At 31.2% G+C, this 19,266-nt stretch overlaps 1 protein-coding gene and 1 pseudogene across 1 annotated transcript in view; one reads left to right on the forward strand and one right to left on the reverse strand.

The window, feature by feature from the left end:
• LOC134712188 (uncharacterized) overlaps positions 1 to 969 on the reverse strand; it is a 35,335-nt gene extending 34,366 nt beyond the window's left edge. Inside the window, exon 1 of the mRNA XM_063573491.1 lies at positions 623 to 969. Within this exon, the coding sequence (XP_063429561.1) occupies positions 623 to 770 (148 nt within the window). The 5' untranslated portion in view covers positions 771 to 969. The remainder of the gene's footprint in view (positions 1 to 622) is intronic.
• Positions 970 to 2,628: 1,659 nt separating this feature from the next.
• Positions 2,629 to 15,467, forward strand: LOC134712193 (uncharacterized; annotated as a pseudogene).
• The last annotated feature ends 3,799 nt before the right edge of the window (positions 15,468 to 19,266 follow it).

Below are 19,266 nucleotides of genomic sequence, written 5' to 3' on the forward strand. Positions count from 1 at the left end.
GGTATACTTGGCAAACAAACTGTAATGATCCCCGAACCTCAACCCAATAAAAAATCTTGCAGTGAGCAAAATCAACTATGAAATTTCCATTTGATTCTGATCTTCGAGTAGTAAATTAATGTTGTTATTTGGACTGCCTATCTAGTGTTCCATATTATTTTTTTTTTTCATTGTAAAGTGTAGCATTATAAACTTCTTTGTAAGAATATATATGCATACATGTAAAATGTTATATAGTCATGTTATCTGGCGTTTGCTGTGAAGAAACACAATGTTAAGAAATAGAAAAAAATCAAACATGAATTTATATATTTATATATAATATGTGGAACACGATTTACCATTAAATGTATTAAAACTTTTATATTTTTTAACGTGCAATTTCTTTTTATTTGTTCCTTCTTATTGAATATGATATTATGTCATGCAACAATTTTAATAATGGAAAATGATGGATCAAAAGCTTATCATAATAACTTGTTCAGTCAGACAAACTGTTTTTGTTTTGAAAACAACGGTTTAAATATAGAATTTAAATACCCGTTTCTCCATTACAATGAAGGAGTTGGCATTCCTTTCTTGACATTGTATAATATAGTAACAAACATAATACATTATTTACCTTTTGGTATTCCACATGGTGCTATAGTCCTAATATTATCCATAAAATCAAAAGCATATTTTCGTGCTGGTGGAAATTTCAAAGCAATGTGTCCGGCAACACCCGACAATGTACAAAAAATAATCAATGAAGTCATTCCAGTAACCATTTTGTTACCTATCAGACAGCACTCTTTTTAAAAATAATTTATCAAAAATATCCAAAAGAGAAGCCTTTATAGTAAAATATACATGTATTACTAATTGTGTGTTTGCTGAGTTTTCACTAACAACTTTTTGATCCGCACTGACCAGATATATAAGTATTAGTCTAGTTATCCAAGCACGTGACATCAATTGAACTATGAAGGTATTGTGAATAAATCAACCATGGTAAAATAAATATGCTATAATGAATACGAAAATCAACGCTTGCGAGGTCATGTTTAATGAAAGGATAAGATGAATATATTAATCTGTTTAAATTTCCTTTACAAATCGTCTTACAGTGTTTTTTTTGAATTAAATCAACTTGTTTTTAAAGTAACTAGATATAGAAAATCAGATAAAGAAGTCAAGTTCTGCCCTTCAGCAATGATGTCAAACTATTATGGATTTGCCTATTAAGTCGATAACGATTAAGAATAAATACAACATTGTTTATTAAAACAATAGCAGAACTATACATAAACAAACTGTTTTCTCTCTCTATATATATGCTGTTCCGTATTTCCTTCGCAAATGCCGCTTATAAATTTCAAAAAATCTCCCCTGGAAATATCAATTGTACTGCATGATTCTATTTGTTTTGGCAGATGATTCCAATTTATAAAAGTTCGTGGATAAAATGATTATTTATAACTGTCTTTAGATAAAATTGAGAATGGAAATGGGGAATGTGTCAAAGAGACAACAACCCGACCATATTAAAAACAACAGCAGAAGGTCAGGGAGATGTTTGTATTTGCCCAAATGAGTGTGGATTGCTATGTCTGGTTCTATTGTCTAGTGGGATCAAAAGGTTATGTGTAGGGACTGCAACAATTTCATGAATAATTTTGTAAAAGAAAACAAGTCTGTATCGTAAACGCCTAATTTCGAGTGGGTACCAATTAAGTCTGTCATCATTTCAGTAGCTAAGCTCGTGTTGGAAGCGGTTGCATGAGAAGCGTGCTGCTCTTCTTTGAACTTTTTCTATTTGTAGAATTTGCTGTTTTTGATGTGGGTCCCACATTGTTGAGCAACGTTCTAATTTTGGTAAGACAAGAGCTATATATGCATGTGCTTTAACTTTCGGTGATGCTAGTTTTAGGTGTCTACGAGTAAATCCAAGGGACTGGTTTACTTTAGATGTCATGTTATTAATATGTTTGTCCCATTTTAAATTTGATTGAAGAGTTAGGCCTTTATGGAGTCAACATTTTTCCAGAGACCCGTAAGCGTCACAAGATCCCTGAGGGTAAATTATATGGTCTTCCAAATACCGTTTCGATTCCCTAACACCACTGAAGGACATTTATTTTGGAAATCCGGATCTGGTGTACTAAAAAAATATTGACACCTTATGTTTGTGGCATAACATCTTGGCCACAAGTTCATTGTTTTCTGTTTCGTATTAAATTTGAATTAAGATGCATTATTTTACATGTTGTGATCAATATTATTTGGCAATCGCCAATGGCAGTCAGCAGGGTTAAAGAACATCAGTTGAATTTTCACCCCTTTTTTCTCTGATCTTCAAAAAATTAACCCATTTATTCCCTTATCTTCATATTTTTTGCCCGTTATTCTCTACGGTCTTCATTTTTAAGGGCAATATTCTTTAATCAATTATCCCCATCCAAACCTTCAGATATCAGCTAAATTATCGATAGTAAAGGATCCTACACAATTAATGTAAGATACAGTCACAGAAAATTATTATTTTTTAAAATATTTTTAAATTCCTGCTTATGATAAAACATTTACGACAAAGTTTCAGTTTAAAATTCCCGCGCTTGAAAGTACAGGTGCCCGATGGGAGGCAACTCTTGCGTTTCCGGTTCTGTGTTGTCAAAGACGCCATTTTCTACATAAAAAAATGAATCGAGTCTGAAAACATGGGAGCAGGAGCCAGTTCTAACCAAACAGTTGGAGTAACTGCAAATCCGAGAGTTCTTTATTCAGATCAGCTTTCTAAAAAATAGAAAAAAGTACTTATAAACTACAATAGAGCTTATATTTAAGGGTCCAACCTCTCCCTCCCCCAGCTTTCATGTCGATCTAGCCCAATGGTATCAAGTCTGTTCGCGCCCAATACATTTGCGCACCCTTCACGTTCGCACCTCGCACGTTCGCACCCAAAGTCCGTTCGCACCTAATTTTAATCAAATTACAGTTGAATAATTAGAAAATCATGATTTTTGTTTTAAATTGCTGTAAATACTGCATGTATCGTCGTGTCATATGTTTTCGTATCAACCACGTTTCGTCGGTTTCGACTGCATACACGTACATTGTGGCATGTTTTTCTGTTTCTATATTTAGAACAACAACACCACTACAACTTGATATATTTAAAACATATTCAACGTCGCTTTTTTAAAGACGTTAGAACAAATTAAATAAAACTGACCTATTTAGCCATTTTTATTTAATGTCAAAAATACGCATCACTAGAATAGTTGTGGAAAAAAATTCTGAAGGGTTAAAATAAAGTCCAGATATGTTTTTTGCAAGTCAGACACCGGATCTTCAAGACATATGACTGTCATGTGTTTTTTTGGCCGTTTTAATTACAAACCATCGAGTTAAAATTAGCAGGGTTCTTATATAAAATGGTTGTTCAAAATCTAACTATTCAAAATTTCATTGACAATTTTTTTTTATACATCCTTGATACATGAAGATGAAAACAGTCTTAACTTTTTATATTTAATCATAAATTTTGAAAACTGCATTTTATTTTAGAAAAAATACTGTATTTTGTACAAACCAGGTGCCAATCTGAAATTAATCAAAATCTAAAAATTTCATCACACGAAACACCAACCTTACACTATTTACTAGTAATTTTTAGTACTGAAAAGTATTTAATAACTTTTTTTTATGATTCAACCGATCACCTGAACCACGACTTTAGAAAAAATTTATTTCCGGATTTTGTAGTCATTTCCTGTCCGTGTACTGATCCAGTTTTTATTTCATATGAAAACATATGACGCCGTTTTTTTGACATACAAAAATCGCAAAGTAATCGGAAACAGTAAAAAATCGTAGAAATCATTGACAAAAAAACTAGATACCTAAAATCAATCTACAGGACATGCTTTTTAAATTTGAGTAAACACCTAAATAAAAACTCAACAGTAAAAACCGTAAGCAGTGAAAATTTTTATTAGTACGAAAACACATTACACGATGATACTGATATTTAGCTTGGTATATGTAAAACATGGAAGATATTAAATGAAAAACACATAAGATAAGATAAGATAAGAAAACTTTATTTTGATTCAGCATGAGTACAAATAAGCAACACAAGCTCTAAGGAGCTTTTGACCGAATATAAAAACATATAAATAACATAAAAACAGTGCATTTTGACATACAAAACAATCTGTAATACAAAGTTGAAATCTCACATACATAGCATGCAATAAAAATAATCAACAAAGTTTTCGAATGAAGTAAAAACATGCTTGACCAGAGCAACCAAAAGCAGCATAAATAATAAAACAGTTTAAGAATTATCTGCAAGCAGAACAGTGACATTCCAAACCGTTCCAGGACTGAACAAGACTTTTAAAATGTGAAAAACTGTTTTCAGTCCTGAAATGGTTTGGAAGACTGTTCCATAAAGTAGCAGCAGCAAATTTGAATGATTTTTTACCGTAACGGGTTGACTTTACCTGTGGAATTTCAAGAATATTTACATACCTGAAAGAATATTTAGATTTTTTGACATTTACCAAATTTTGTAAGCACACAGGAGCAATTTTGTTTATAATTTTAAAAAGTTTTCACACAAGATAATTGTATGTTTTTTTAAGCTTTGCCCCATTGATCCAACAATGGAAGAAAAAATTATAGCATAACACATTCCAAAACATGATCAATTTGCTTCAACACAAAAAAAAACCGTCAGAATCTCACTTTATTTTGAAGAAATGAAATAAAAATATAGCCTCACAGGACACATGTACAATTACTAATGATTTTTGAACTGTGATTAATATTTTTTTTATGTAGACTACTTTTCTTGAATTGTTTATACCATAGAATTTAAGATATATGAAGGCTTTCCATTTTGCATCATATCCCACATTAATTTTTATTCACGTTAGGATACTTGAGTAAGATTTGCGTGACCTCGTTTTACGGGTCAAGAGAGCCACATATGGACACAATTCCGAACAGCACTATATTGATATATCTTGCAGAAGAAATCAATGACAACAGTCTAGATTGATAAAGCATACATTAATCTTTATCTCAAACACATTTTCATAGGAAAATAAGATGCACAAGTTTGCTTCTTACTTCAATTACTTAGCAGTGGTTGCAGATGTGTAAGATTTCTGTTTTTTTGTTGTTTTTGTGTATATTAAAGTTCCTCCTTTAAAGGAGCACTAAATTCAAGTTTATCCATTTCGGTGGTGTACTTATCATTCATCTACAACCTTTTTTTACATAGGTCAATATTTCTTTCGGAGTTCTCTGGACTTTTCTATAAAATTTACAAATTTTCTTTTGACCATAAATCGGGTCACAAGAGTAAAAAAAAATGTCAATTGTGGGGTTATTTGGGCAAGATAAAAGGAATCATGCATATGAACAGAATCAGGAGATATTTTTCTTTCTATATATTAACAAAAGAAGGCAATTTGCACTTACCTTTATGTTTTTTTTTATATAACTTGCAGGCCAGATTGACGTTCTTATAATATTTTCAGAATGATTTTGTCATTGCATCAACATTCACCAAGTGCACATAAATTGTATTATCATGAAAAAAAGGGAATTTTAATAGGGTTTTTATTTATAAAAACGTTTATTGATAAATATAAATAAATATGATCTCAGAGGGCAAACATTGGAAATCGTTCGTAATTGTGTCCAGTCCTATTTGCGTCATTTGGGGTTAGAAATACACTAACCAAAATATGATTAAGATTGATTTTGCACAAACAAAAAAGTTGTCTTACTTTATTGTGAGACAATGAAAACAAATATACTTATAGGAATACACTTGCCAAAACTTGATTACAAAGTTGTTATAAACCCCAAACCAATAAAAATTGGGTGCGAACGTGTAGGGTGCTAAATGTTGGTGAATTTTATAATATAATCATTAGTAGTCCAATATTACTGTGATGTCCAACGGCTGTTTTGCCAGACAAGCTGGGGCTGTGGGACACCGAGCTCTTCCTATATCTAAAAGTGGATATTTTTCCTTCCAAGTTAGATGCACTGCTTCGTTGCTTCTGGTGCAGACGAACTGACTTTCTATTATATATATAAATCAGGTATTGATTTGTTCAGTTTTCATTTATCTCTTTATTTATGTCATCTACCTACCACACTTTATTCTCTCAAATTTATTAGTCATTTGTTAGCTCGCATACCAAAAATCAGCCAAATATCTGAAGGTGTTTAAAAAAAACCTCTGTATAATGGTTTATTGCAGAATGACAGAATTAGGGAATGACGGATTTACGGACAAGGGTAAACTATATGGCACCAACAACTTCTTTGCGGGGCCATAAAAAAATTGCTTACAATTAACCAATCTTTAGGTACTGCTGATATAGATATACAATGTAATGGATATACAATACAATGCCTTTATAACACTTTTCTTTGTTACATAGACAGAGAGGATAGATATACAATGTAATGGATCATACAATACAATGCCTTTATAACACTTTTCTTTGTTACATAGACAGAGAGGATAGATATACAATGTAATGGATCATACAATACAATGCCTTTATAACACTTTTCTTTGTTACATAGACACAGAGGATAGATGTACCAGTCTTGGTAGATGTACAACATGGGTCTGTCAGATACAGATATGGAAGCTATGAAGGAGAACCCAAAAATAAATCAAGCCGTATAGAGAGGCCATTTGAAGGAGATGTGAAAGTTGATAAGAAAAATTATTTCTACCATCCTCGATTAAATGACTTTAGAAAAGGTACCAAAAAATTAACATTTTTTTATTGCGAACCCTATTGAGCCTTTCTATAGATTCACCTGCAAGTTACCTGTCCATTTAAACTTTTGGCAGTTCTATTGTCCTATCTAACAAATACAACAGGTTTTGTTCTCTGTATAGTTTATTCACTCAGACCTTTAAATTTCTTCTAAGAGAAATCTATCACTCATTGATTAATCTACCTGAGCCAAAAATTTATCTGCTTAACTGATGGAAATAACATGTTGACTATTAATATTAAAACTGTATATGACTTTGAATGTATTATATTTTCAAACTGTTGAATGTATAAACACTGATTCAAACATTAATAAAAGTTGATTTCTGAAAAAAATCAAAATTATTACTTTTTCCAAAACAAAATGATAAAAAAAACCTAAAAATGGTGATTTTTATATATTAAGGCCTTCTTAAAAGTATTCTTTAACTAATCAAAAACTAAAAGATGCAAATTTTCATACGAACAATACTTTTTTTAAACAAACTTTTTATGATTAAATTATTATCTATTTTGAACAGATTGAAAAAAAATATTATAAATGTTTAATAAACATGAAATCACAGACATTTTTTTTAAGTGAAACATGGTATTTCTATCAGTTTAGCAGATAATTTTTTACTCTGGTAGATTAATCAATGAGTGATAGATTTCTCTTAGAAGAAATTTAAAGGTCTGAGTGAATAACCTATACAGAGAACAAAACCTGTTGTATTTGTCAGATGGGACAATTGAACTGCCAAAAGTTTAAATGGACAGGTAACTATCAGGTGAATCTATGGAAAGGTTCAATAAGGTTCGCTATAACATGTTTAAACACAAAAATTCAGTCATTAATATAAAGCAGCTTTAGTAAAAATCCAGAAAACAATTGTCACATACATGTATTTAGCTATTGCAAGTACAATCTGGACTTTTATAAAAATGGTGGAAAATTTATAAACAATTTGAAAGAAAACCATAAGTTATTTACTGGATTGTTAAATTAATTGTTCCAATGTGAGAAAATCATTAAAACATGTTCAAATTATCCAATGAAATTGCAGGCTACCGCATTTAAAAAATACGATTCTCAATCAGTAAAGATGCCTTAATTAAAGCTTCTTTCTTGATGAAAAAATGTATTTAGTGAAATAACATTGTGCAAACCAAAACATTTTTAAGTGCGGCCTAACATACTCTTGAATTGCAGATGCTGATCCATCAAAAGAAGATGACTTTAAATTCCTTCATGTCACAAAAGGACCAGCATCCTGTAAAAATAAGAAGTTATTTTATGTCTATGGTCGTGGATGGAATGCTATAGATGGAAAGAAAACTTTACCGACCATGACAAAGGAAGAAGGCGATGATTATTCCTGGCCACAGATGAGAAAACCAAACACTTGCTACTATAACTTAGTTTTTGACCAACAAGGTTAGTTTTGATATACAAAGATGTGGTATGAGTGACAATGAGACAACTCTCTGAGTAGCCGCAGGTCACCATTTGTAAAAGCATGGCCTGTTTAAGGATAGCGCCTGGCCATTGTTCAAATGTCTTACACAATCGTTAAATTCTCTTCCGCCATTGTTCAAAACTTTTATCCTTTTTATAGCCCAACATTTTTTTTATTAATTATCATGATTATAATCAAATGCATGTAACTGCATAACTCTCAGGCTTTTTTTTTTATATATTATAATCCAATACAATTCTAACGCCTGAGAATATCAGGATTAAGATCGCTAATCACTTGTACATGAGCTTGTACAGGTAGATCAACAAACCAAGACAGGAGAATACTATCTGAAGATAGACGATTCAAATGCTTATGATAATTTAGATTAAATAAATGAATTAAAAATCAAGTTAAAAAGAAAACAGTTTAGCAAGTCAAACATGTACTTTTATTTTGACTAACGCAATCAGCATCCCCCTTTTTATACGACCGCAAATTTTGAAAAATTTTTTTGTCGTATATTGCTATCACGTTGGCGTCGTCGTCTGCGTCGTCGTCTGCGTCGTCGTCGTCGTCGTCCGAATACTTTTAGTTTTCGCACTCTAACTTTAGTAAAAGTGAATAGAAATCTATGAAATTTTAACACAAGGTATATGACCATAAAAGGAAGGTTGGTATTGATTTTGGGAGTTTTGGTCCCAACATTTTAGGAATTAGGGGCCAAAAAGGGCCCAAATAAGCATTTTCTTGGTTTTCGCACTATAACTTTAGTTTAAGTTAATAGAAATCTATGAAATTTTGACACAAGGTTTATGACCACAAAAGAAAGGTTGGGATTGATTTAAGGAGTTTTGGTTTCAACAGTTTAGGAATTAGGGGCCAAAAAAGGGCCCAAATAAGCATTATTCTTGGTTTTCGCACAATAACTTTGGTTTAAGTAAATAGAAATCAATGAAATTTGAACACAATGTTTATGACCACAAAAGGAAGGTTGGTATTGATTTTGGGAGTTTAGGTCCCAACAGTTTAGGAATAAGGGGCCAAAAAGGGACCCAAAGAAGCATTTTTCTTGGTTTTCGCACCATAACGTTAGTATAAGTAAATAGAAATCTATGAAATTTAAACACAAGGTTTATGACCATAAAAGGAAGGTTGGTATTGATTTTAGGAGTTTTGGTCCCAACAGTTTAGGAAAAAGGGGCCCAAAGGGTCCAAAATTAAACTTTGTTTGATTTCATCAAAATTGAATAATTGGGGTTCTTTGATATGCCGAATCTAACTGTGTATGTAGATTCTTAACTTTTAGTCATGTTTTCAAATGGGTCTACATTAAGGTCCAAAGGGTCCAAAATTAAACTTAGTTTGATTTTGACAAAAAATGAATCGGTTGGGTTCTTTGATATGTTGAATCTAAAAATGTACTTAGATTCTTGATTATTGGCCCAATTTTCAAGTTGGTCCAAATCTGGGTCCAAAATTAAACTTTATTTGATTTCATCAAAAATTGAATAAATGGGGTTCGTTGATATGCCAAATCTAACTGTGTATGTAGATTCTTCATTTTTGGTCCCGTTTTCAAATTGGCCTACATTAAGGTCCAAAGGGTCCATAATTAAACTAAGTTTGATTTTTACAAAAATTAAATTCTTGGGCCTCTTTGATATGCTGAATCTAAACATGTACTTAGATTTTTGATTATGGGCCCAGTTTTCAAGTTGGTCCAAATCAGGATCTAAAATTATTATATTAAGTATTGTGCAATGGCAAGTCTTTTCAATTGCACAGTATTGTGCAATGGCAAGAAATATCTAATTTCACAATATTGTGAAATAGCAATTTTTTTTTTTAATTAGAGTTATCTTTCTTTGTCCAGAATAGTAAGCAAGAAATATCTTATTGCAAGAATTTTTTTTAATTGGAGTTATCTTTCTTTGTCCAGAATCAACAAATCTTTGTTATATACAATATACAATGTATATTCACTTTTTACTACCAACTGATAAATTTAAATGATCTTTACCATTCAGTGATAACAAGCAGTTTTTTTACATCTTAATATTTTATGATGTATTTAAATGAGTAGTTATTGTTGCAAACTCCATTAGAATATTTTAATTGAGATTAGTTTTGGAATAAGGGAAAGGGGGATGTGATTAAAAAATTGGGTTCAATTTTTCTCATTTGAAATTTCATAAATAGAAAGAAAATTTCTTCAAACATTTTTTTGAGAGGATTAATATTCAACAGCATAGTGAATTGCTCTAAGAGAAAACAAAAATTTTAAGTTCATTAGAACACATTCATTCTGTGTCAGAAACCTATGCTGTGTCAACTATTTAATCACAATCCAAATTTAGAGCTGAATCCAGCTTGAATGTTGTGTCCATACTTGCCCCAACCGTTCAGGGTTCAACCTCTGCGGTCGTATAAAGCTACGCCCTGCGGAGCATCTGGTTTAAGAAGTACAAAATAAGACGTAAAACAGTAATTATTATTTCATCGCATCGAGTACTGCAGTATTGTTACGATAAATTTTACAGACAGTGCAAGGGCTGTTAGCCTGTATAGCCAGTCAAGGTTGTTAAAAACTTCCATTTGTTTGCTGTAAAGATAATATAGAATTACTTTAAAAGTTTAAAAGTAAAAACTTTGTATTTCCAGTAAACAAAGATCGTATCGTAATTCCGAATTCATTTCTTAGTTTACAATCAAATTGATACATCCACGTTTCAGGAAGAAAGATGCATGTTGCATATAGCATCAATTTGCTAGATAAAGTCATTAAACCCCTTTTCATTTGTCAACATCTCTTTAACCTTTTACATATAACTTGTACAAATCGTTTTGTTGTTGCTGCAAATCAGCCATACAGGTAATGGGTTGTCTCATTGGCACTCACACCACATCTTCCTATATCTATTTATGACTTCTGAATTTGACAGTGTCCGTGAAAAATATGCTCCACATGATTTTGAACCCTCATAACAATTACCAAAAATAGCAAAAAAACTACACAGGGACCTGTATGACAGCTTTTGGTTATTCTCGACTAAGGGGGTGGGGCCAATGAAGGCTTTGTCTTTGAAAGGTTACAAAGGGCAATTATTGAAAACATTTAAACTTCATATAATGAAATTCAAATGAATATAATTTAAATAAGCAATGAATTAGCATGTTTACCAATCCTTATGTGACACAGTTTGTGATGGTGAAAGTTTCATCAATGGAGATCCCTGAAACTTAGAAAATCTGTTGGAACAAATTCTGAATATCATCTTAATTCTAAACACATTCCATACATTTTTTATCTTTTTAAAAACAATATTTCTAAAGATGTATAAGAAAAAGGAAGATAACTCAATGTTAACAGTTTGATGAGAATTATATTACACATGAATGAGTAAATTGAATATTTTGTAACGGTATATTAGAAATGAATCTTGTATATTTTTAGATACAGAATTACCTGAAATGAGTGAAGAAGAAAGACTGACTGAAGAACTCTCATCTACACCTAACAGAAGTCAGATACAGTAGGTTTATTTTATAGGAGAATATTAAAGACTTATATAATTAACAAAAATCAAAATATAATTATTTAGCACTGCAGAACACATTCAAGTCCAAGTACTTATGTACATAGGCAATCATACTACATCTTGTTATTTTGATAAAACTAGTGAAATGAATGTTTACGGTAGACTTCAATGTTCAATTTGGTTTTGTAAACACCAAATTCTATACATGTGTACAATTTCGCTGCCATCATATGATTAAAAGGGGAAAACTAATTGTTAGAGTGATAACTGACTTTTAGTAGTAAAAAAAGGGGTGAAAGATACCAAACTCATAGATCGAAATTAAACTGACACCTTAATGGCTTAAAAAACCCAAACAAAAGTACACAAAACACAACAGAGAAAACTTAAGACTTAAAGCAACACGAACCCTGCAAAATACATGGGGTGATCTTTTGTGCTCCCATAATGTTAAACAGACCCTGCTCCACATGTGGTACCCGATGGTTGCTCATTAAGTGACTACCTTTCCACTTGAAGGTGGCCAACTTCAATATATATAAGAAATCCTAGCAAGTGTTGATCCCTATCAATGGGAGGATAAGAGAAACAAATCTGTATTTTCAACTGAAATCTGAAAGCTACACAGACATCAAACAGCACTCAAAAAACGAAAAGCAAAATATTCAGTTTCCCTGAAACTATGAAAGAAAATTTACAATTTTTCAGAGATAAAGGGCTGAAAATTTTGAAAATTGAAAAATATTTTATTGCTAAGGATTTGTAAGACTAAGTAAACAAATGACCTGAAATGCCTTTTTGAACACTTTGAGATTTAATATATATACATACAAAAATGAGTATATCTTATGGCTTTTGATAAATGTAATTGGAATAATTAAAACATATTTATGATAACAATGTTTGTATTTTATAGTGTAACATTAACAGATACTGATTCTGCCCAAGATGTCAAAAGAAAGATAGCGTTAAAAATTCTTAGAAGTGCAGCTGATATATATATTGTGTGTAATAAGGAATTATTAAGGTAAGAGCAAAGTTGGTTTGGTAGAGGAGTCTTAAGATTTTTCTCTGGGTTATTATACTTAATATCATTTAAAATTATAATCACTTTAAGAAATTAAGTACCAACCTGGGATTCATATTGATAAATCTGTTTTTATACAACAAAAATTTGTAGTCGTTTAATGGTATCACATCTTTGTTGTCATCATCCACCTGGTCCAAAGACATTTGGTTTTAGGATAATAACTTGATTAAATATTTTTTTTGGGGGGAGGGGGTCAATTCACAACAGTAAAGTGTATTGCACAAAAGCAACAAAAATAATATATATTCAAATCACATGACCAATTCAAGTTCTTTAACTACAGTCATTTGGTGTCAGAAATCTATTATGTGTCAAATATTTAACTACAATCCAAATTCAGACCTGTATCAAGTGCGAATATTGTGTCCATTTTTGCCCCAACTGTTCAGGGTTATACTTCTAGGATTTTATCTAGCTGCACTCAGCTAAGCAATTTATTATTTACTTGTTGGAGACTTTGGACATTTATTTTGATACTGTAAAAGTAGTTTATTTCTATATCTGGAAAACACTTCAACCCTTGAATGATTATGTCAAAGTTTCATTAGACCACATCAATAAAACTTCTTCAACCTTTGACAAACAAAACTACTTAGTTGAAGTGCTTTAAGTATGCGCATCAAAATATGTACACATCAAATGAAAATAGAATTGAGGTTAATATCCTCTTGTTAATAGCCCTTCTTACAATGCATTTTATCATTATTCTAGTCTTTGTAAGTGTTCAAATTTTTTGAATTGATATAGAAGTTTTGATAGAGCATTGACCATTAAAGCCAACAATTATTAGAGCAAAGTGGCAAAAGTTGGATAACGTTTCATAAGATTTACTTTAGTGTCACCATAACAGTTTGAATTTCAACAGCTATCAAGTCTCTTGATAATGTAATGTGACAGTCTGAATATAATCAGTTACCAGTAAAATAATAGGTTAAACAAATTGTCTGCTGTAGTCAAATTATTATATTTGTAGACAAGTGTACCTCTTTGTTTTTGTTGAAATGTTTGTTTTTAAGAAAAAGGATTTTGATGTTAATGGTGTCTCAATAATGTGAACATGTTTTGCAAATGATCAGTATAATTTAAATGTTTCAAAAGACATGAAATCATTTTAGTTAGGTAACTCAAATTTACATTTTAGTTAGGTAACTCAAATTTACATTAAATTTAGATTGAGGTACATTTACCATAGTTCCACCTAAAAAATAAAGTTTCAATACCAGATATTTTTTTTATTCATTACTTAAAACATAGCAAGCATATATGTGGATGATGGTTTCATGTTTTTATTTCTATTTTAGGAATGAAGATGTAATTGGTGATCAGAGAACAGACGAACAAGGCAGCTGGAAGACTTTCAAGGTCACCTTGAATCTTTTTTGACAAAAAATAGCAACAAACTTTTTTCTTTGTTATTGTAACATGCAGGTCATGTTCAATTTGATATATGCATTTATATTGTTTTGTTATAAAATATCTGTGATATTTATATATTTTACTTATAGTTGTTTGTTTACATGTAACCACTTGTAAAAATAATAGAACCATTTCAAATTATTGATCATTATATAACTTCAACTATCAAATTAATTTTTTTGAAGTTGTACTTTGAAATACTTAATTTGCTATTCTTAGGGCATATCATATTTCTGTTTTAATAATAATTCATTAGACATTCATATTAGAGGTACCAGATTACTAAACAACATGACTTCATCAGCAGATGAAACAAATTCTTAATTTTTGATAAATTGAAATACTTCCCTAATTTTTATTGATTTTGAACTTTTCATGACTGGTTGGCTCATATTATTAAACATCAATGTTTTGTTAAATAGATTGTTTCAGTTGGTCATTTGTTAAATTATCATTATGTCGTTACATTTCTTGCTGTTCTCTGATTTTGCTATTGACACCACCAAAAAGATGACCAAGACCAAGCATTTTGATTTCTTAAAAAAAAAAACTAACTCATTGATATAGAACATTAATGTTTGCTGTAACATTCCTGTGACCTGCAACCAAAAGTAGTAAGATCCGAAGCTTATTTCAGTAACAAACAAGATCAATAGTTGCATGCCCTTGGGTTAACACTATTTATGGAGCTAATTTGTACTTGAGGAAAAAAACATTATTATGGGTAGAGGATTGTAATATTATCAAATTAAGAATATTTAAAGTATCTGTAGTTATTTTACCATAGAACAAGTTTTGTAATAATTAATATATTAGTAAGTTTACTAAAACAAAAAACTTATATATCTCTCATTTGTTGTTTTAAGTGAATGAAGGCATTTTATGTGCAGTGTTCCTACACTGTTGGTCAATAAAAATATATTCAGTTTTACTCTCAAGTCAAAAAACTTGTTTGATGAAAAGTTTTTTTTAATCATTCAAGGTGTAAATATCTACAGTTTCTTCCAACAACAAAAAAACAAAAAAATACCAGTATAATGGTAACATACTGCAATCTCCAAAAGTTGTTTGGTATATTTGTGATTTCTATTCTATATTAATAATCAATATAGTTTTAATTAATATAATACAGTTAGATTATTACCTTATTTTTGCAATAAAAATGTATAAAGTTTTTTTGTCACATTTGTTTGATATGAAGTAATGTGAAGTGGCTAAATACTATGAAGAGTGTGAAAGCTATTAATAGATACAATAAAGAAGACCCTCTTAGTCAGTAAAAGTAGCAAAATAGATCAAACATATAACTAAGTACACAAGACACACATTAGGACTCTCAGTAGTGCACAAATTAAAACAAATATTCAAAATAATAAATGCTTTGAAAACCAAAAATTCCAACTAGTTATACAGTCTTTGGGAACGATTTTTTACAATTAGCAAATTTACAGAAAATGAAATTTGAAGTCATTTCAAGGATTGGTGTTTTCATGATTATTTCCATTTCTCAGATACTTTAAGCAATAGGTCTACTGAAATTATTGCATGGTGTTTATGTTGTCTAGCAGGGTTCATCTATCCATGACCTGATTTTTGGGGTAATGCAATCAAAACCCTATGCTACTGACTTGATATCTAATTCTTCTAAGACTTGTCACTACTTTTTTGATACACAAAATATAGTGCATTGGTCAAAATATTCTATACATTTTCAGAAATTTATCAATGTAGTTTATGCTCAGATAATCAAGTCATAAAATAATGGTACACCTGTCAAGAAAATTTCTGAAAATATAATGATGTCATAGTGAAATTCAACCTTTAAAAGTGGAGTTATCTCCCATTGTCCAGAATTGTAATGAACTACTAGTACAATAGTTATCAAAGGTACCAGGATTATAATTTAATACTTCAGACGTGCGATTCGGCTACACAAGACTCATCAGTGACGCTCAGATAAAAAAGTTTGAAGCGAAACAAATAAAAAATTTGAAGAGCATTGAAGACCCAAATTCCAGAAAGTTGTGCCAAATACAGCTAAGGTGATCTTTTCCTGGAATAAGAAAATCCTTATTTTTCGAAAAAATTCAAAGTTTTGAAACAGGAAATTTATAAAAATGGCCATATAATTGATATTCATGTCAACACGGAAGTGCTGACTACTGGGATGGTGATACCCTCGGGGTCGAAAGTCCACCAGTAATGGCAACCAATGCTTTTCTCAGTGCAATATTAACTTATTTTACTTTACACTGATACATTAAAGCAATCTTTACCCTTCATTTGATTGGTTCAGTGCTCATTTTTCTTAAGTAGAGGTATGTTTCTCAAAAAAGCAATATTAGTGTATGCTATAAATAAGGGCAACAGTAGTATACCCCTGTTCGAAACTCATAAATTGATAAAAAAAAAATCCGGGTTATAAACCAAAGCTGAGGGAAACACATTAAATTTTAGAGGAGAACAACGACACAACATTAAAATGTAACACACACAGAAACGAATCAAGTACTAGACAAAATCCGATGAGAATCACAAATATCACATCAAAACAAAATACTAAGTACATAAATTTTGGATAGAAAAGTACCGTGACACGTCCTACAGTAATGCGAATTCACCCTTAAATACAAGAGAAAACAAACGACACAACAGAAACACAACACACACATAAACAAACTATAATATAACAATGGCCATATTCCTGACGTGGTACAGAACATTTTTAAAGAAAAAAAACGGTAAGTTGAACCTGGTTTTGTGGCATGCCAAAACTCCCACTTTAATGGCAATGTTAAATATAACATTAAAATGACAACGTAACATTACAGGACTTCATACAAATCAAAAGGAGAACATATTGGACAGATGAAATTTATTCTTTAGATAAACAGGGTTGATATTCAGAGTGTGCAGTGGTTGACAATATTTCTGATAGTTATGTACGTAGATAATGTCTAGTGATTGTCGATGAAGACTATCTGTGCCCCTCTTTTTCATATTTATTCTTTTACTTTTATGAAGTACAGTTCATTGCAAAACTTCGTTAAGATCAAACGAAAAAATTAACAGGAAGTTCTTATATTTACACGATATGCATTCTATTTGTAAACAATCCAGAATTCTCGAGAAAAAATCACAGGAATTGACAAAATATACCCATGCAACAGACCACACAAACCAAAAAATCCTGCTCGATAAAAAATGCAGGAAAAAGAGAGCTATACTACAACGAACAATGCATGGATCAGATTTCCTGATTTGCTCGAGATAAAAAATAAAGTGACAGGCACTTGTCTCAGAAAAGATATTACCTTTCTTCCTTAATATAACACAAAGGGTTATATTAAGGTAAATAAGCAATATATTTTACTGAGACAAGTGCCTGTGAACATATTTTACACAAATATTCCCTATTGCCTATATATGTTGTAAAATTTGAACGCGCGTTTCGTCTACCTACATGTCAGACTCATCAGTGACGCTCATATCAAAATATTTATAAAGCCAAACAAGTACAGAGTTGAAGAGCATTGAGGATCCAAAATTCCAAAAAGTTGTACCAAATACGGCTAAGGTAATCTATGCCTGGGATAAGAAAATCCTTAGTTTTTCGAAAAATTAAAAAATTGGTATTACACAGGAAATGTATATGAAAAAAGACCACATTTTTGATATTCATGTCAACACCGAAGTGTAGACTACTGGGCTGGTGATACCCTGGGGTACGAAACATCCACCAGCAGTGGCATCGACCCAGTGGTGTAAATAGTTATCAAAGGTACCAGGACTATAATTTAGCACTTTTGAGTCTAAAAACTAATGCAAATCCCATTAGAAAAAAACCCATAAATAAGGTAACAGTGGTATACCGCTGTTCGAAAGTCATTAATCGATTGAGAGAAAACAAATCCGGGTCACAAACTAAAACTGAGGGAAATACATCAACTATAAGAGGAAAAAAAACCGAAACAACAGAAATACTAAAGTGCAACAATCAAACAACAATGCAACACACACAGGAACGAACTATAAGAGAAAAATTCCCATTTTCCTGACTTGGTACAGGACATTCTAAGAACCTGGGTTGAACCTGGTCTTGTGGCTAGCCTAATTTCCCGCTTTCATGGCAATGCTAAATATAACACTAAAATGACATCACATGACGGGACTACAACACAAATAAATGAAGAAAAAAAATCAGGATAGAGAAATACACAAATTGACAATCGATAAAACATTACGGCATGCTAATAGTTATTAAAGGTACCATGCTTATAACTTAAGACGCCAGACGCGTGTTTCGTCTTCATAAGACTTACCAGTGCACTCATGTCAAATAATAAAGAAAGCGGAACAAAGATAAAGAGTATTGATGAACCAAAATTCCAAAAAAGTTTTGCCAAACACGGCTAAGGTTATCTGCCTGGGAAAAAAATTTCATAACTCAGAATCATAAAATCTATAAGTTATAAACATTGAAAACTAAGGGAACTTACGTCAAGGGATATAACAATTCACAAAAGTTTCACGAATGCTTAATTATAATGAAAACTGGAACACCACCCTTTCTTTATGAATAAAATCACATTACTCGGAAAAGTAAATATTAAATTGATAAAAATCGTAAGGGAGCTCAAGTCATAAGATATACACAATTAACTAAAGTTTAACGCATATAGGTTTCAGCGTTTTCGAATTTTGTATGGGATGTACAAGTACTTAGTACCCGACCATGTCCACTCTGTCAGGAACCTTGCTTTATACTACTTAGGGTATTCGTAAGACGACATTGCATGCGTTGTTGATTCCTGGACATTATAGCTTATCACCGTAATATTAATCATAAAAAATACTGTTGTTCTGAGAATTGCACAATATTCTGTTTTCTTATTTCATTATAAATTTTTTCTTGTATGAAATCTTCTAGAGATCAACCACCGATACTAGAGAACAGGACTGTACGATTTCATATT

The sequence above is a fragment of the Mytilus trossulus genome, chromosome 1 (assembly GCF_036588685.1).
Source record: "Mytilus trossulus isolate FHL-02 chromosome 1, PNRI_Mtr1.1.1.hap1, whole genome shotgun sequence".
Classification (NCBI taxonomy): Eukaryota; Metazoa; Mollusca; class Bivalvia; order Mytilida; family Mytilidae; genus Mytilus; species Mytilus trossulus.